A 19,970-nucleotide genomic window follows, 5' to 3' on the forward strand; every position below is an offset into this window, starting at 1 on the left:
GTTCAGTTTAAAACCCCACATTTACACCTGGCTGTCAGTGTGTGTATCCCAGTTTCCATATGTAAGTTGTAACTTAGGTAAGTTGTGATGATGTTAATTTATTGTTTGTTTAATTAAATGCTAAGGGTGAAGGACCTGGTGACCGCGTGTCTTTGCTTTGCAACCAGCTCAGATGTGCTCATTTAATCAAACTTATTGTAACTAATTAGTGAGGAAGTGTGTGTACTACCGCACAAAACAAAAACAGTACCAGTGTGAGTCTTTGAATTACCTTCTAGGCAATACTGAAAGACTGAGATTGATGGAGGTGAAGCAGGAGGAGGACGGTGGGATGATTCAACTCGTACGTTTCAGTTTTCTGGAAGCGCTCCACTCGTGAGTTGGCATCTCCCACAGAGATATAGAAAAACACACAAGTCATTTCCTCAAAATGAAAGGTGTTTTGTCAGGTTGATTTCTACCCATACATTTGCTGTCTTTCTGAAAGGATATGCCTCTTAAATCTTAAAAGCAACACAAGAGCTTCCTGTAAATGTGTTACTCTCGCCACAACAAGCAGGGAAAGATGATTTTTGGCAACATTTGTCAAATTTTAAAACACATGCTACCCTCTATTTTACTTTATTGTTACGTAGATTTGGAAGTCAGTGTTTTCTCTTTCACACGTGGCTAAAATATCCCACCCACCTAAAAGAAACAAATTTAATGTGTTCCACGGTTTATCTCGCATCCGCAGAGGTTATCTGAGGACCAAAACAAAGCAACAACACAAACTGTATCACGCACAATAGCGTCCAATCTGTCTAGATAACACAGTCGCATCTGACACACTGCTCATACAGTGGCCTCCATCACACATTTGCTTTCACACATTTTTCTTCTTCTTATCAAATTTGATATTTTACGAGGCACTCTCTTCCCCGTTTACAATGGCGAAGCCGATTCTGCTGAAGGTCACCTCGACATCCAAGCTGAATGAATGACATTTAGAGTACAATTTCTTATTTTTCCCCATTTCCTTTGAAAGCTGTTACAGTACATGAACAGAACATGCACAAATCCGGACTGCATATTTGTACATGTTGCCTTGCAGACGGATTCCAGGTTTTTTATTTTTTATTTATTTATTTTGCTTTAGTGCAGTTGGTTGTAACTACAGTAGCAACCAGATCACCAGAATCCAAAGGCTTTCCATTAATGTGCATTTGTGATTTAGAAGCAAATTTAAATAAAATCAACAGAACTATGACATAACACACGATAACACTACTGAGAATAGCAATTTAGAATTCAAGCAGGGAATGTATTGTCAAAAGAGGAGGAACTGAAAGTAAAAAGAAACAAAAACTTTACCATTACAGTATTAGCAGAAAAACTGCACTTAGGAAAAATACCACAAACCTGAGAGAATTCAAACTTAAAGGGACTTATTATCCCTGAAGACAGCGTCGTGAATCTTGAAAAAGTAAATCCATAATTGAAGACTGCGTCTAAAGCGTGGTTCACAGAGTGAGCAGAACCAGAAACATGCTGAGAGAAATGAAAAGGATGTTTAGAAACTCTTTAATAAAATTAAATCACAAAAAGGACTCTGTATGATTATTCACTGAAAATTTAATTTCAAAGATTATAATTGTAGAAAGATTAATCATAAGCCTCCTATTATTCGTAGCTGGATCATAGAACGAGCAATTATAACTTCGGGAAATAACCAAAATTGAAAACATCTAAACATCGATTCACATGATTTATTGTAGCAACATTTAATTATTTGAAGAAAAATTCACGGAATGGGTTTGTTAAGATGTGGTTTGCAGAATCTGATTTGGATTAAGGACATAACAATCCTGTTTAGCAATTTATGTAGATTTACAGATGACACTTGTGTTTCTGTTATGAAAGGATGGTATTTATTTTCTAACCCTTTTGCAAAAGGACATGTCTCTGTGGCCTATCCAGGTTAATCAAGTCATCCCTGTCCTCATGCCTCTCCCTATCTCTCCTCCGGAGCCCTGACCTTCATCTTCAGTTAAATCTTATTTGCCTTCAGGACTTTATAGGGTTTTCCACTCCTTCATAATCTATTTGTAGTGTCCTACAGACTTTTCATTGCTATGACATTTGACCAAAAGAAAAAAAGAAAAAGAAAAAACATGGTGAGCTATTTTATCCTTAACATTCGTTTGTGGTTGACTTTTAGTGAAGCACTTTGAAAACATTTGGATGAGATGGCTCAGGAGGTCCGTTCTACTCCGGGGAATTTCCTCCGCTGTTGATGAAGATTACCTTACCTTACCCTCACATGTGTTTCATTAAGCAGCTCCCAAAGGAGGAATCAAAGCTATGAAAAGGGGGAAAAAATGAACAAAACAGTAACTTTAAGTTCTCAGAAAGAGTTAACAATGAACCATTAATATCACACAATAAACTCTATCATTACTGGAAAGCTTTCTTTATAATTTTTTGTCAGGAATTCACAAACAGGGGAAAACAGGTTCAAGAACCGCATTTACAATTCATTTGACACGTGGTCTTCTGTTAGCATCAGACGTATGCTCAGTCTTATGAAGCATTTAGTCCATTTGAACGAAAAAAGCATTTATCGAGCTGTTTGTTGTCATTGACCACAACCCACTGAACACAGAGAGGGAGAGAGATGAAGGCTGCTGGAGCACTTCAAGAAAGCTTGAGCTGGTCACATGACCAGTTCAATTTAAAATATTAAAGATGGCTGTTTGCACAAACATATTGTAGTAACTTTGGTGCAAACAACAGAAGTGCAAGAAGGCTCCGCAGGCCAAAGCAGACCCCATGTGTTACCAGGCATCATGAGCATGTAATGAAATGTATTCCTTGTTTTAAGTTGTATCAACAACTTTCGTCATGGCTGCTTAAAGATACCGGCCTTCAGTATGTTTAACTGACCTTCATATTTTTGCCCAAGGCAAACACGTTTTCAACATTTCTGGATACTTTTATTAACTGTTGTGTTCAAAATAAGTCTTATCGAAATGCCCTTACATATCTTTACTATTTAACTTTATTTAGCTATTTTTTGCATTTCTGGATGTTGTTTGAGCTAAAAAAAAAAAAAAAGAAAGATGGTGAGACAGAAAATAAAATAAAACATAGGACATTCAATTTTATTATTGGCTGACTAGCAAAAAGACATGTTCTTCCCTAAGTCTGCATGTTATTGGCTGATCAGCTTCTCTTGATGACTCCTTCCCAAGAAGCTAAAATGCACAAAATAAACAAACAAACAAAAAACAACAGCCAACAAATAGATCTTAAGTCTGATGGGTTAATATACTATTATTTAGTTAATAGTATGTTAATATGTTCAACATACCATGCAGCTAAACTAAGACATCATGATGAAAACTTAGCTGAACTTAAAACTGCAATACTTACTAAATCAGTTTTTTTCCATTTTAGGAACTTTACAAAGGCAGCGTTCCAGACACACACAGATGGAGAGACTGAAGTGGAAAACTCTGTGAAGCTCTCAATGTCTTCATTTAAGCTGATATTCAAAAGAAATGGCTCAGCTGGGAAAGTTTGTATTTCTTGAACATTAATACCAACCTAACAGAACAGATTTATTTATATATTGCGACAACTCTTTCTTCTGTCTGCTGCCAAATGTACATGATAAATGATGTATTTATGGTGACCAGTCTAAAAAAATCAGTCTTCAAACTCAAAACAAATTTGAAGCAGTTAAGTGGTTGATGGAGCTACAGCTGTTTCTTTTTATTTGTTTGCAAAATGGGACACTAAATGGTTCAAAGTCAGTTTGAGACGAGATGGAAGTTTATTTTAGTTGAATCATGACCTCTTGTCTAAACTGCAGCATGAAGTGACTGTTACCCATCATAACATCCACAGAAAGTGATGCACCGCAGCGTGAAAAAGACTCTGCAGGCTCTGCTGTGTGGATGGAGAGGAGGCAGCCGGTCAGTTTGCTGGGATCTGTGACATTCTTCAAGGCCGGTGTAAGATTAAAGACCAGAACTGTCGTCCCTCTGATCATATATTCACAAGATTCTCCATGAAGAATGTGCTTTTAAAGACAGACTGTTAGAAAACAGGGCTGCTATTTGTGAATATTTGTGGCAGCCCCAGTATGTGTATCAAATAATGTTCCATTGCTGAGTGAGACGATTATGCCCCAAGGAGATTTTGTCTTTTCTTTCCCCTTTCTTTTTCTTTCTTTCTTTCTTTCTTTCTTTCTTTCTTTCTTTCTTTCTTTCTTTCTTTCTTTCTTTCTTTCTTTCTTTCTTTCTTTCTTTCTTTCTTTCTTTCTTTCTTTCTTTTTTTGTGCTATTCTCATGTTTTATTTTGCATCTTGTTTGGCACTGTCATCTCCTCTTTGACACTTCACATGAAGAAGAAATGGGGCTCCTTGATTTTAACGTTACACAGACGTACGTATTTTTAAATTACGATTTTCTGCCTTTTCCCTACGTAGACAGAATGTTCTGTCCACATATACTCTTAAAATAGGTTGTTGAACAATGGCAGCATTTTCAGAACAGTCCATAGAGTGCTTGTTATTTTTCACCATGCTTCTGCTTGATGTGTGGAGTGTCATTTTAATCCAAGGCAACTGCGCAAGTAAGTTGAAGAGCAAAATTGAATCTTATAAATATTGTAATTGTATGATTAACCATACATTATTTTCATACCACACCTTGAGCCATCCGCCACATAGCTCTCTAGGGGCGTTCCACCAGGAGCTGCCCTTGGATCCTCATCCAAGGGCATGATGAGGATCCATCATGCCCATCATCATAATAATGATTGGCCATCTTATTTTCTAATTGTATTAATATAAAGATACTGTATTATTTTTTACATTCAATATAACACAGGTTGCAAATACAAAAAAATCATGATCTAGATTCTAGATTGTGAGGGCATTTCTAGTTTTTCCTGGGTTTTCTTTTGTTTGTTTTTTAAGAATATTTCCATAACTCATTGTTGCTTTTTATGTAGGCAAGGATAATTAATGACATAAAAAAAAATAGTGTATTGTTTTGTTACAGAGCTGTTGTTTAATTATTGTTTAATTCTTATGTTTGGATATTGTATTTATGCAGTGTGTTTCTGATTCTTTTTGATTTATTTTTATTGTGACTGTAACATCGGAGACATGAAATAGCCTTTTGCTAACTCTAGGTAATGTGAGTAAGGTCATGGAATTTATGCAAATGTATTTACAAGACGCAAAATGTCACATTACTATGAGTTTGATAGAAAACTAAATTCATATTTGAGGTGGTAAAAAACATAAACTCTATCAGTCCACTTCACCAGCTAATCATGTGTCTACTAGAATACATTTCAAATGAGATTCTGGAAAGCACATGAACAAACAAACCTGTCGAATGTCTGATACCTAAATCTGAAAGTTCTTGATGGGGTTGGGGAAAACTGAAAGTTTAATTTGAAGTGAATTTGGTGGATTGATAAAGTCAAAACAGATGATCTAACTCTAACTAGCTGTTAAACTCTCACACATTTAGGATTCATTTACTTCTTCAAAAAGCTTATGTTGAAATGATTTATTTTTATGACGAGACCCAACACTGTTACTAATAATACCTTCACAGAAAACCTAAACTAAATGTTTTGTATTTATTATTTTGATACACATTTGTAGAGTTTAATAAGAGAAAAACAAAGTTTTGGAACATCTGTTAATTATCTGTAGAGTGAAACACCAACAGATAATTTTATAAATAAATTGTTTTCTCTTATGAGTGTTGTAGTCAATAGAAAAAGAAACTCCTGCTTCAATCATCCCTCATATTTCTAAAAGCCTGTTTGGTCAATGTCTGAGGTTTCACAACAAAATCCAGTTTTTTGGAATCAAACCATGAGTAAATAAGGATGACTCAATACTTCTGCACAGCTGTGTATTTATATGTAGCATGTGTGCGTGTGCGCGCGCGCGCGTGTGTGTGTGTGTGTGTGTGTGTGTGTTATACCCTACAGCCTTGGGCTCAGTGCAACCAGCCACATTTATGCAGAAATGAAAAATGTCAATAGAGCTTCCTTCCATAATATTGCCTATTTCACTGGCACATAACACTGTCCTTTGACTCATGGACATAAATTCAGTGGACACAGCACGGCGAACTGAATAATGATTAATGTAACTTTCATCTTGGGTTTGCTTCACTTGCTGTGGCCTTGGCTCCTTTAATAGTCATGGAACAGTGGAAAAATGTGATTCTGCTTGTCCTTCAAATAAAATGTTTCCATAATGGCTTCTCATTAAGGGATATATATTCATATACAGGCACATTCACTCCACCAATTGCTTTGCCCTTTTTATATCTTTCACAAGAGCGTTAATGAAGAACTCTGGTGGATCAGAGCTTTAAAGCACCTGCAAAACAGAATAAAATACCTCAGCTGCTGAGAAGTATTAATATAATTATCAAGGTTATATCAGGTTGCTTTTAATTCAATTGTCTCTCAACATTTCTCAGCTATGTCAGTCAATGCGCCTGCCTTGTCTTCAAAGCAACAGAAGACTTATCCATTCCAGCACCATTAAAACATCAATGTCTTATTTCTGCTAAATGGCAGAGGAAAGATAATTGGCATGTGTGCATGCATATTAATTAACTGATAATGAGACGATAAGGCCCCTTTCTACCTGCAGGTGTGGAACCACTAATCAATTGGCAGTGAAATGGGGTAAAAACTCTGCTTCTTTTATCCCACCACTGAAATTAAAAACCTATTTAGCAGCACGTTTTCCAACAAAGTGCTTTTCATTTATCTTCTCCAGCACATTATTCAATCACAGTTTCCATTTGTATAATGGTAATATTTTCATGTAATTTCCCGCTGCCTCAGAGATGGGTTTTTTTGATATGGCTTTGTAAAATGGCTATTCCATTCCAGCTCCATTCACTCGCTGGTAATAAACTTACAACCTATATTTCAGATTAAATGTCTTCAGCAAATGGAGCCAGTCTCGGATTTCGCAGCGCTCTGTGGGAAGATCACTTCTGCTCCCTGGTGGCGACTTTAGGAACCGTCCAACTGGGGCTTCCTGCCCCCTGGTGGCAGGAACAGCAAAGTGTCAGAGAATCAATTTAACCCGCATCTTGGCAGACGTTCATTTGCTGTGTAAGGTTTCCACGGTTTCTGACTGTCCAAGCAACAGACACCAGAAGTCTGATATGCAAAGCGAGCTGTATGGTTGAGAGCTGGAAGGATTCCCAGAGCTGAGACATAAGCTGACTATCTTAAAGGGTTGCTGCTTTAGCCTGCAGCACATTTGGAAATGTTTGAAAGAATATTTTGTAACTATCGGTTCTGACCAGAGGTGTGCATAAGGAGAACTGTGGGGGAGGAAAGAATGAACTCATGAATGGCTGGGAAAACAAAGACAGAAGATGCAGAGCATGAAAATATCTAAGGCTGAAAATCAGCAACTCAGGATAAACTGGGCCTTGCAAAACACTCTTCTGCAATTTGTTTATGTTACATTCACAAACTTCAATTGATCTTAATTGGTGTACACGTCATAGACCAACAAACGTAGGACATCACTGGAAATTAAAAGGAATAGAAAGGAATATTTTTTCTTTACAAACAAAACATCTGAAATGTTTGGTATGCAATTGTATTCAGCCCCGTTCATATTAATACACATTCGAATAAAATCCATTGCAACAAATCATTTTCAAAAACAATACAATATTTGTCCACCACCTGAGTGCTTTGCAGGCTGCATAGGTTTGAACTCTGGTGAATAAACAGCATCTGGAGGATCAAGGAACACAGCAGAAAGGATCAGGAAGAAATATGAACCCAAACAAGAAGAGCATGCATCACAGAGGCAAACTAGAACATTTCTGAAGAAATTTAAGGAGGGCTGCCAAAGTGTGCCCGTCGATTGGAACCCAACGTTCTGATGCTAAGAGTTAGCATCAGTGCTAGAGTAAGCTACAATGTGCTCAGTAACATGTGGAGAGTCACAAGTATGTTGAGTAACATGGACTTACTCCATTCAGTATGTTAAAAATTAGTGTACAAGCTAAAATTAGCCAAAATGCTAATGTTAGCCTAAATGCTGTCTGTGGCATGTGGGGTTACTAGCATGTTGTCTTACGTTGACTTCCTCCATTCAGTGTGCTAAACATAGTTGTTAAAAAAAAAAAAAAACGTAAAATGGTTATTATAGGGACAAAGCTAATGCTAATTCACTAGTGGGAGGCAGTTAAATGCTAATATTTTTGATAATGTTAATGCCTCGCAGAGCTGATCCTGATGACACAGGGGTTGATGGACAGTAGTGCACCGTTGCATCCTCTTGCTGACAGGCCTTCCTTCACCCTCAGACAGGCCAATCTGTACACACCATCACCACAGACTCCATCTCAGTCACCATGAAACCCATTTGTCAAGTCAAACAGCCTCAGAGACGTGGCTTTCTAGTTACAGAGGTGACCCCATCAAAGTGACCCCTATGCAATGGCCATAAATCGTTTGCTTTATGTAGCACTATATCCATCTAAAAGGGGAATAAAAACACATATATTGTGCTAGTAAGTAGATCTGAGAATCTGATAGAAATTCAAAATAAGTTTCACTTGCAAGATGATTAAGATGGGGATATCTAGTTAAAGCTCTGTCTTATCTTCTGCTTTTTCTCCAGATGTTAGTGTTCGGTTTCTCCTTTAGCATTTCAGAGATCCACCACTGCTGTGTCTTTGCTTGTATTTCAACCCGATGGATTGATACCCAGTGAGCACACAGATCTGTTTAGCTGATGAGATCACTGAAGCTTCAAAATAAAGGCCATCAACTTTAAATCTCTGGGTATTGTAGGCTCAGGTGGTTTCGTTCTCCAAAGCGTCCTGGAGAGTTGTGTTTGGTAACTTAACCGTGTCTTAGCTTTATTTTACATGCCTTTGTCTGCAGGATTATACAGCTGTTTTATAATCACCTCCTTAGCAATGTTGGTTAAGAATTAACAATAAAGCTTGCCAAACAATGACTACTGATAAACCCTTGCAGTCACAGCCTTGGTTACTGACTTTCTGCCTGTAAAACTGAATAAGATGGGTCAAGTTTTTTGAATGTCCTTCCACAAATTCTTGGAATAGTTTGCTGTAACATAATTCTTAAAATTTATAATTTTTCCATGATGTGATGTCTAGAGCTCATGAAATGGGTTTTATTGTTAAATCATTGAAACAGAAAAAAATCTCTCATTATTGTGGCAATCTCTAGTATTTAAATACTGAAATGTTGGAAAAGATTTACAACACAAATCAATTTTGTTTAAAGTATCTTTAATTTAATATTTGGTTTGATATACATATTTTTACTAAAATAAGGCATATTTTGTTACATACATCTTCAACATATATGGAAAGTGCACATCTGCTGCTGCACAGAGCTGTGACAAATGCTGTTTGCTCCAACTTCAGTTCCCAGATAAAATTAAACTGAAGATAATCAGCAGATAAACTTACAAGGAGCTTTTTCTCCAAACAAAACAAAACAGCTACAATGGGAAATCAACAAGCTGACCACTACTTGTTGACTATTCTGAAAGGCCTTCAATACAGTTACTCTGACACTTCTTGGCTGATGTTCCTTGATATTAGTTATGATATTTGGACTGTAATGCGTACAGTTCTTTGAGTGGTCAGAACGACTTGAGAGGTGAGATATAAATTCAGCCCATAAACCATTTGATCTTAATACTTTAATACGGCTCACTATGCAACCATTTAAATAAATACTGGAATTCCTGGACATAGAAAAACAAAACTCTCTTTTTTGCAGCTGGTCATCATGGCAAATATAAATAATAATAAACATTGCGCTATCACTGTGATTGCATGTGAATAAACAATGGAGTGAACACAAAGCAAAAAAGCAATAACAATTAAACATTCGGCACAGTACAAAGGCACAAGTATGAAAGTTAAAAATAGTGCTGTAAAGATAACGCTTCAGATTGTTAGTCAGTTATGACCTGATGTGAAATGTTGCTATCATAGAGAAAAATGGGCAACATTCCTCATGCATGAATTAGATGGGAGATCTGGGGAGTTCTTTAACGATGTTTGTTTTGTTGTATTGTCCTGCTAAAAGAAGACAGCAGGGATATGCCTCTGTAGGTCAGAGTTAAGTCTGTTCATGGACTGCAGGATGCAGCAGAACAAGGTAAAAAAAAGATCAAAGCCATCCATGTGATGTAAATGAAAATGTGACTCCTCAGACTACGCTATAGTCTCTGATTACTCCATGGTCCTGTTTTACTGCTCAAGTACGCCATGTTATTTTTTTATAGTAGATAAGTATCAGGCCAGTAAGAACTGTTCCTTCCTTGGAATACTGCAGACTGGAAACATCCCACCAAAGCTCTAACCCTGTTGTCAAACCACGAACCTTTACCCAGACCCATTCCCCAGCCGGTTTGAACACGTCAGCTTTGAACAGAAAGTGTTCTCTTGCTGGATAATATTAAATAAATTAAACGCATCAAAGTTACTAATGCTGAAAATATCATGGAAGTTGCAAAAACTTCCAAAAGAAAATATTTGACACTGGCTGACTTCTACAAATTCTAAGTACAATTGCAACACATTGCTTTGTGAAATGGTTTATCATGCGTTTGGCTTAAAAAGCAGATTTTTCTGAAAAAAAGATTTACAAAAATATGCACTGCTTCAAAGGGAAATATTCTACCAGTCGCTGTTTGTTGGTCTCGTCTTCATTTATTTTTATCAAATGTAAGTTCACTGTAATAGATTTAATGCAGGAACTGTTTCAATAAGTAGTTTTCTTTCTTTTTTTTCTTCTTTTTTAAAAAATGAATCATTTAAATAATCACAACGTAGATTTATTATGCTCAGTTAATGTTAATCAGTTAATTCTGGACATATATTTAAGTAGAAATCGCTGGTTAGGTTTTACAGTGAGCTATGTGTACATTCATGTCAACACAACTCACTCAAGATGATCAAATTAGTTGAGTTGTGAAAACTTAAGATGTACAACTTGCACATACTAACATTTTTAAGTATTGGAAACTTGATGTTTTTGAGGCAAGGAGTTTGCATACATTTTTTAAGTAAACTTCACTTATTGCGTGTTACAGGCTGAACTGTCAGGGTGGTTCTGGTTGTTCTGGTTCTGTGCCAGTGACCGATCTCTTTGCAGATTCATCAGTCGATTCTGCAGACCTGACGGAGTTTCCAAGCAACTTTGCTTGGATGAAGGCCCATCTTCTTCCTCTGTTTTAAACGTCAGCTCACGTTTTCTGGTTACAATGTCAGAGATTTTACTCAGGTCCTGTGTAAAGAAAAAGGAATTTCATTACAATTTTGCAATGTGACCCGATATAAAGCGGATAAAAAGATTAAAATGTATGTCCAGTGAAGTAAAGATCAATAAAAGTGACCTTTCTGTTACTTTTGCCAATGTTATAGGTGTATTTGGGAGTATGTCGAAGGACTTCTTGTCTGTTTAACGGTGAGACGGTTAAGTTAACACTCTTTGATGGGTGATAACTTTCTCTCGACTGCGGTGGCGGCAATGGAGATATGGGAGGAGTCTCTCCCTGCAGAAGAAAACAAATATTAGTGGTTAATATGATATTTTACACTGTTTCTTTGCATTATTGTTTTGATTTGGTTTCTTGTTAAGGTTGATCAAAATGACTTCTGAAAACAACTAAACATACCCCATAAGTTTGGGCAAACTTCTCTGCAAACGGCTGCATTTTTATGCTGTAGAGGTGGTAGAAATTGATGAGGCTGCCTCTCTTGTCCTCCGCTGAGTTTTCTTCTGGTGTGGGAAAAGCAGCTCTGTGGGATCCAAGATCTGTCAGCAACAATGTAATAAAAAAAAAAATCAAGTGTCAAACAAACATCTGAGGCTTCCACAAGACTTTAGTTACAGCAAGAGATTCAATTAGTAACTTATTTAGTACTTAGTGAGGATACATGCATGAAGAAATTCAAAGCTACACATCCATTTCTGACATTTTTGTTTGAAAATGGGTATGAATACTTGAAGGATAGACAGACCCAGAAATGTGGTGACAGTAAATTATTGTGTTAGTGTCAGATATGTGTGCAAAGAGGAAAACTAAAATATAAAGTTACATTTCTATGATAGTTCTGTGATCATTTAAACTGCCACAGTTTTGTTTTTGTTATTATGCAACAGCTTTATAGCAGCCCTGCTAACGGCTGAAACAGAAACAAAATATTATTAGGTGAGTTAATACTTCTATAAAAAATTATATTTAATCTCTGGTGAACACCCAATCAGACAGAAATCATACCCATCGTCTCTTTGGGAAGATTTTCCACAGGTGACTCTGAGTTCAGCATCTCCTTGGAAACCTGAGGGTGAAAACATTCAGTTGACATTCAGCAACATCTGAGGCTTCAGAACATGGCAGAAATGACATTAGATATGCATAATAAAGACGATGCCATGCATCCAAAAGTATTCAGATCGCTTCACTTTTTCACATTTCAAGTTACAGCCTTGCTCCAAATTGTATTCAATTAAATTATTAAATGAAACTCTTTCCCAAAAGTCTACATGCAAATAGGCTTTTCACGATAACAAATTTTGCTGAACGATTGTCTATAAAAATTATTGTGATAAACAATAATATTGTTTCAAGACCTTTTGACACTGATTTAATGGAAATGACGTAATAATGCATGCTATTTCCTGCCAAACATACATACATTTTATTTTCTAAACAACACATAACACGGGAACTGATAAACTAAATAAACAAAACAACCAAAAACAAAAATAAAATGGATTCTCAGTCTCCATTAACAAAAAACGTAGTTGAATAAAAACTAAACAACATGAAGCCAAAGTGAAAATAAATACGGCATTCAACCAAAAGAGTGCAGATTATGAAGTCTGTATACTATATTGGCCTTCAGTAATCACTAGATTTAAATAGAGAAGACGGGCACATCCTGACACAGTAGTTCACACTACACAATTTTTTGCCCCTATTTTCTCCGTATGACAATCTTAGATCGTTGGCCGATCTAACATTGAAATGAAATGAAATGAAATGAAATGAAATTTTATTCGAACATGATACAAATATAAAAATAAAATAGTGCACAGTAACAAGAAGTGCATAAGAAAGAAGAGAAAATACAGATTTTTTTGTTTCAGTTAACATATCATGCTCAAAATGGGGTAGGAAGAAGTGAGAACTTATAAACTCCTACCCCCTAAACACTTGAAACTTTAGAGTCCTACTGTCATTAACATTGCCGCTGGTGATTTCGTAACCGATCATCCTACAGTGTGTGGTGGGTTACGGTAGATCGTTGTGGCCGATCTGATCTAAATCAGGGGTTTTTCCCCGACTGGGAGCTTAACGCTGAATGTGACAAGTAGCCAATCAGAAAGCACGGATTCTCCTCCGTGCTTTCTGAGGGGAAATTACGGAGGGGAATCCGAAACAGCTGACACGGCGCAACCCAAAATCCATTGGAGATGATATGTGGAAACAACAATAATATTTATTTAACATTTCGTGCAAAGAATATAGAAATGACAGAGAGAGGAGTTGGAGCCAAATTGCTACCGCAGTTGATAAACCCGGTAACTTTTCAGCTGTTCTTCATTAACGTGACATAAATAGGTTATAATGATTTTCATTCAGTCAGAACTTTACGCTGACTCTAGCCACATGCATCACAGGTAGATTCTAGTAAAGCATTGATTAATGCCTTGTTTTAAAATTTGTTAACTGGACTTGTAGCCATTACTTTGTGCCATGTGTCTGGACTCCACACTGCACAATCGAACCCGATCGAACCGTTATACCTAGGATTTCTGTCGGCTAATGTGTGGTCTCTCATGTCTTGAAAATGGGCCGACAATCGGCCGACAACTCGTGTAGTGTGTGCTGGACATTACACTAAGGAAATCAGGAAGGGAGGGTCAGTGAAGAGCACCGGAGTTGAGCCTTTTTTTATTCAATGTCATCAACAGAAAGAACAAAACGGCAGGAAGAGACGATAAAGCCGATAATTAAAATGAGGTCGATAGGTTTAATTTATCGTGCGATTAATTGATTTAATCTTTATCGCGACAGGCCTACATGCAAATACTATTTGTAAATGTATGAAAAATAGAAAACACATTTATGTGAGTATTCACAACCTTTGCAATGAAAGTAAAAATTGAGCCATTTCCACTGATGTTCTTTGAACTGTCCCTCCTCCACATGTTGCTTCACTAGTTTCTGACACCTTTTCTTTTTGCTTACAAGATTTCCCTGTTTCAATTAAACCATGCTCTAAATATAGTTTCCTTTTCATGAAAATATAATAAAATAATGGAAGTCATGTTATTCTCAATCAATACATGTTCAAATCAAATAATGATTAAAGATACTGAGCCAGTGACAGTAAAGGTGGTGAAAAACTTTTGGATAATTTAACGGTATTTATCATTACATTAAGTCACAGAAATGGCACTTACACTTCCATTGTTATATGGCTCAGTCTTGTAGCGCTCTACTATCTCCTCAAACGTTAGATTGTTCTTGGTAGCCTGCAAAAGCAAACAACAAGAAAAGCTAGAAACTGAATTAGTGATTTCATAAACAACATATTTTCACATCACTCAGGATGATTTTTTGTACCCTCATACTTTCTGAATTTGTTATTACAACTGTAAACACACTCTCTAGATTTTGCTTTAGAGTGGTTCAGATCTTTTTTAAATTTGTTATTACCATCAGCAAACTTTCCTTAATTTTTAACCCAATGATTTTAACCAAGTCCTTGTATCGGAGAGAATAAAAGCAACTCTTTTGCTTGTTTCAGGTAAACAACCTTCTGCATAACGGACAACGTAATAAAGACAGTTTAAAATCCTTCTCCAAAACTTTGTTGCCTTTTCTGGCAGGATTTTTATAGTCATGTTCTTTTTCTGGTGTGATGTCTATTTTTGCATAAAAACAGTGCTTCTCAATTAGTAGTTTTTGAAATCTTGACATATTGTAGCCTAACATACATTTTGTCTTCAAAAACAATCAGATGAAACTGAGCTGAGAGAACAAAATCAGAAGAAAAAAACGTCTGCAGTGAATAAACAATATAGAAAAGTAAAAAACAAAAACATGGAAACTGACATGGGAGGGCTTAACAAATCAAAGCCCACCTTTGCTATGATGTAGATGGCGCTAATGAGCAGGTGGTCCAGGTGACGGTCTTTCATGAGGGAAGTGTGCTGGGCCAGGGAACTCTCCAAACAGGTCCACATCTTTGATCTCAACTCATCAGAGACTTGTAGTTTGAAACACATTTCCCTCAGACGCTCTGCCATCTCGCTGTAAACCTGATCACAGGACAAAGCACAGCTGCACAAAACAAATATTTTAACAGTGGAAAGTTCTGGGAGTAAGAACTCACCATCCTGGCAAACCGGTGAAGGAAAGGTTGCCCCTTGGGTCTCCTTACAGCTGGGGAGCAATGCTGGTGCTCTGAGGTCCTGGACGACTCTGCTTCCAATATTACATCTGCTGATAAGCACACAGCTTGTTGTATTTTAAGCCTTTTTCAACAAACTTAAGCAAAAGGAAGCTTTATCACTCTTTGTACCTTCTTGTGGGTTAGATTCCGGCTGACCTTTGACATTTGTTGGGGAAGGCAGCTGTGTGTGGAGTTAGAAAACAGTTGGGGTAAAGCGATACTGAAGTCTTTTCGATAAAAACTAAACAGATAAAAGTATTTTACAGGTGAATGTTTTGTTTTTGCAATGGCAGACCTGGGGTTTGAAAGGTGGAAATCCTTCATTGTCTTTGATTTTCTCCCACAGGCGAGAGTGGCTGGCCCAAACGGAGCTCTCTAAAACACTTGTTCCAATTGGCTTAAAGTCAGTGAATTTTTCCTTCCCGAACCTTAATAGGAACTGGTTATGTACCTGTGAAACCACAGCACAAAAAAAGCTGAAGCAGGTAACTCAGATTTTATAGCAGGTCTTCGGAGTTTTGTGTGACAAACCTCTAAGAAAAGGTAGGAATCCAGTTTGAAAACTTTGAGGAGCAAAGTGACATCACTGACTCGAAAGGTTTTTTTCAGGGCGACCTGCAAGCAACAGGTTACCAGACAGCGGTGCCAAAGGTCATCCTCCAAGACGTTCTGCATCTGTGGTATCAAAGCAAAATGACTATTACATCACATCAAACCAAAGATGTGAGAGAAGAACAAACAAAAGAAAAATTTGGATTCAAAATTAGTAGTACACACTGGAGGTCCTGCATGTTTTAGGTGTTTCCCTGCTGCTGCACGCCTGGTTTAAATGAATGGGTAATTAACATCTAAAATATACAGCACAGTGGGGCCAGAGGACCAGGGTTGGTGACCACTGGTACACATTATCTATCAAAGGGACCTCCAACTCCAGCACTGCGGCTGTCCATAAGGAAACTGCATGCAAATGCAGTTCTTAGTGTGGCCACATGAGGGCAGCATACTCACAGAGATGACAGACTTTAATCTCACCTGAATGCCAGGAAGATTTTCTAAGATGGTGTAGTAGCTTGATGTGGCACCTGAGAAGCACTTTTCCTCCAGCTCTGAAAACACCAGACAATTTAAATGGAAGCTTTTTGTTATTAAAATGTTCTGTAAACCAGTAATGGAGTAATTGGGACTTTTACCTCGTTTTGCGTCGTCATGTTTATCATCCCTGCAGTGCTGCAGAAACTCTTGCAGCATGTCTTTCAGTCTAATTTTTATTTCCTCTGTGGGATCTCTGGAGCAGGTCCTGATGTCAATGAAAAGGAAAAAATATGTGTCAGAAATTGTTTGTAAATGTGAATAAAAATAGTCTGTAAGTAAACATTTTCGTAGATTCAGTGGCTTTCACAAAAAACGTGTATCTTATTTGTTAAAAAACTGTTGTCTTAAGCAAAGAATGCAAACACTGTAGCTTATATAAGTCGTTGCCACAGGAGCGAGGAGCTGTTCTGTTGCAGCGCTAACCTGAACAGAGTGATCAGACGGTCACTGGGGCCAGGCCTCTGCTTTTCTACGTCAGGTCCAGGAGCGGTTGCCATGGTGAACTCTTCACTGACGGCGGCCAAAGCAGGAGGGCGCAACTAACTGATGAAAAATAAGATCAAGAACTCTCAGGAACAGAGAAAAAAATCACATGTATAAATATTGGTGATGCATAGACTGGGTTTTACCAGGCCAATGCCGATTTCTGATTTTATTTGAAGTTTTATTTTATGGTCTATCTGTCAGTCCAGATTTATTTATTTTTTTTTAATTTCTAAGGACTATGATACATAAAAGGGAAAAATAGTGTAGTGGTTGAGAATTTAAGATATCCAATAAACACACATTGGTAAGACTACAAACAAATTAACAGCATGATTTAATATTGTCACAAAAAGTTTAGGAGACCACAGAGTCACACCCTGCTTGTATATAAAGCTTGAAGCTTAGAGAAATAGTTGGACGCCCTCCTTGGTGAGCACTACGCACTTTTTTTAATATATATATATATTTCTACATTATTTATTTATTTATTCAGTAATGCTTGTGCCATACATTTTTTAGGAGATTTTCCTTCAAAATTATTCAAGTGATGTATTTTTTACACCTTTTAAACACATTTGAAGTTAAAAAGGTACACGCACAAAAAAATCCTCATCAATCATTATGTTTTCACTTTTTTAATATATCACTTAAACAACGTCCAACCCTTCTAAAAATAATAAAAATGCAATTATTTTCACATTTTTAACTTTTAAAATGCTGGTTTCATTGTTTAGATGATTGCTTATTCCAAAAAAAAAAAAAAAAAAGACAAATTAGCATTTTTCTCTCCTTCTGAAATCCCCCACACTTCAACAAAAACTAAAGTTTTAAATATCCACTAATACATGACAGTGTTCTGTAGGTCTATCTGGGCTGGGCACTGGAAAGACCTTAGTCAAATATGCTCAACAAAGTTTACTTTGGCTCTTCAGTCCTAATGTTATGTTATCTTTCTCCATCAACACACTGTAAATGTAGATTAGTATTTCTATCTGATCTCATCCATTTATGTTTGTTGTTTGTAGATTTAGACTTTTCAAAGCCAGGCCAGTGTGACCAGAGAAAGAAAATTTTGCATTTATCAACATTGTCATTGAAAATGGATTTTATAAAAAGTTCAGTGTATTTTCAATGAAAATAAAATTATTCATCTACCGCCACAATTTGTTTTATTTACGTACATTTCACTATATCGAATTAGCAGGAACCAAAATGCGAAATACATTGTGCCATTTTATAATTTTCTAAAATTTTGGCAATGAAAAAAAAAAAGAAAAATATTTATTTCCTCACTAGCTCAAAGAAATACTTGTCCAAAAGATGCGAAATGAGATAATGATTGACTATATTGCTTTTAGGTTAAATGTAAACATAATCAGAATTTATAAAATATTAAATCAAATTGAAAAAAAAAATATTCCATTTTCCTCGGGGAGCTATAGCACCCCCTATCGCCCTATTGGTGCAACAACCGATTAAAGGCAAATGACGATATATTGAATTGTCTCTCCTAACTTTCCTCTTCCTTCAATGCGTATACGCAAAGACTTATGCTACGTAGCTACACGCCTATCTTTAAATTCCAACTGTTAACCTATAACTCTGATATATGGCTAAGTTTTAGTTAAACTAATTCAAATTTCCTGCCATTCACAGAAGCTTCTCGGGTGATGCAACAACACAAAAGAGGAGCTGGTCCCCCCGGAGATGTCGGCGTTATAACAGAAAGAGTCACCGCAGTCTTTTTTTATTTTTTAACTTTCTAAAAGAAGGCAAGCGGTTTAGTTTTCTTTTCCCATTTAAAGTCCTGGACCTTTAACTGGTTAATACCGGCTACCCTTCAGTTGTGACTGGATAATAATGACTCTACGTGTCATACATTGGATACACTGTTACACAACTACAACAAGTTCTTATACTTGATAATAAACAAATATAATCATGCAGCAAACAATTTAAGGTTTTCTTAAAGACTTACCGGATTACTTTAGCACACAACAACGCCTTCCTGTCAGCTGACTGCGGAAATGCACTGCAAGCGCGGGAAAAATCAGGGAGGCGCACGTGAGACAAGAACACATCCGGGTACTTAGCGGAATGTCCTGCCCCCTTTTAAAAGGAGAACATTTAAAACTTCCCATTGGATGGGAGTTAAAGCAACTCCTGGGACATTTGGTGCAATAAAATCATAAAATAAGCAAACAACTGTGTTGTGTGAGTTTTGTTTGATTCATCTGGAGTCGTGTCAATGATTTTCTACATTTTAATAAAACCGGTATGAGGAATGAGACAGAAATACTGACTTCATGACAGAGGTAAACAACCTCAACTAGAGGGCCAAGATTTAAAAAATTAACTATAGCATCTAGTAAACTGTTTGGTATGTAGAAACATTTTTTTTTTTTTTTTTTACAAAAAATATAAAACTATAACAATGGGTCTCATGGCTCAACATAAAACACTTGGAACAAATCTGACTTGCACATATTACTGGATGGATCTCAATATGCCACTTAAGGGAATGGAGTATTTAAATGAACAGCAGTTATTACACATAATTCCTGCTGCTATTTATTAACTGAAGAGATCTGTTTAAATGGAGGGAATAAGCATCACAAAGTTACCACTATGATCATTAATGATTGTGGAAATGCATTAGAAAAATAAACAGCAAGATATACAACTAATTTTGGGTGAAAAAATATGCTCATTCATGTTTGCATTAAAATAAAGAAAAAATAGAAATATAAAATAAGCCTTGGGGTTACTATAAATGGCTGTGATTTAGGCTTTTTTTAAACTTACTTCAAGAAGAGACTTTGGAAGAAGAAAATGATTTTAGACAATTGGAAATCCATACAATCCTAT

General features: G+C 36.6%; 1 protein-coding gene across 2 annotated transcripts; it reads right to left on the bottom strand.

The window, feature by feature from the left end:
* Positions 1 to 9,309: 9,309 nt before the first annotated feature.
* On the bottom strand, positions 9,310 to 19,966 carry LOC106916743 (retinoblastoma-like protein 2). 2 transcript variants are annotated; one of them, XM_014985231.2, is made up of 14 exons: positions 19,081 to 19,966; positions 17,040 to 17,159; positions 16,715 to 16,821; positions 16,557 to 16,630; positions 16,056 to 16,199; positions 15,820 to 15,975; positions 15,654 to 15,705; positions 15,465 to 15,571; positions 15,214 to 15,390; positions 14,530 to 14,601; positions 12,338 to 12,398; positions 11,732 to 11,871; positions 11,450 to 11,608; positions 9,310 to 11,340 (listed from the first exon to the last, which is right to left on the bottom strand). In XM_014985231.2, the coding sequence occupies exons 2-14, from the start codon at positions 17,111 to 17,113 to the stop codon at positions 11,131 to 11,133; spliced, it is 1,533 nt and encodes a 510-aa protein (XP_014840717.2). In that variant the 5' UTR covers positions 17,114 to 17,159; positions 19,081 to 19,966; the 3' UTR covers positions 9,310 to 11,130. The 2 variants fall into 2 exon arrangements, with proteins under 2 accessions (XP_014840717.2, XP_014840716.2); XM_014985230.2 differs by having other exon boundaries at positions 15,465 to 15,574.
* Between the last annotated feature and the right edge of the window lie 4 nt (positions 19,967 to 19,970).

The sequence above is a fragment of the Poecilia mexicana genome, unplaced genomic scaffold (assembly GCF_051168715.1).
Source record: "Poecilia mexicana isolate PSO_F unplaced genomic scaffold, ASM5116871v1 scaffold_3, whole genome shotgun sequence".
NCBI lineage: Eukaryota > Metazoa > Chordata > Actinopteri > Cyprinodontiformes > Poeciliidae > Poecilia > Poecilia mexicana.

Coding starts and splice junctions, on each gene's coding strand:
- LOC106916743 (XM_014985230.2), bottom strand. CDS start 17,113: ATGGCAACCGCTCCTGGACCTGACGTAGAAAAGCAGAGGCCTGGCCCC. Junction 16,822..17,039: donor CGTCTGATCACTCTGTTCAG/GTTAGCGCTGCA, acceptor CATTGACATCAG/GACCTGCTCCAGAGATCCCA. Junction 15,391..15,464: donor TTCACCGGTTTGCCAGGATG/GTGAGTTCTTAC, acceptor TCCTGTGATCAG/GTTTACAGCGAGATGGCAGA.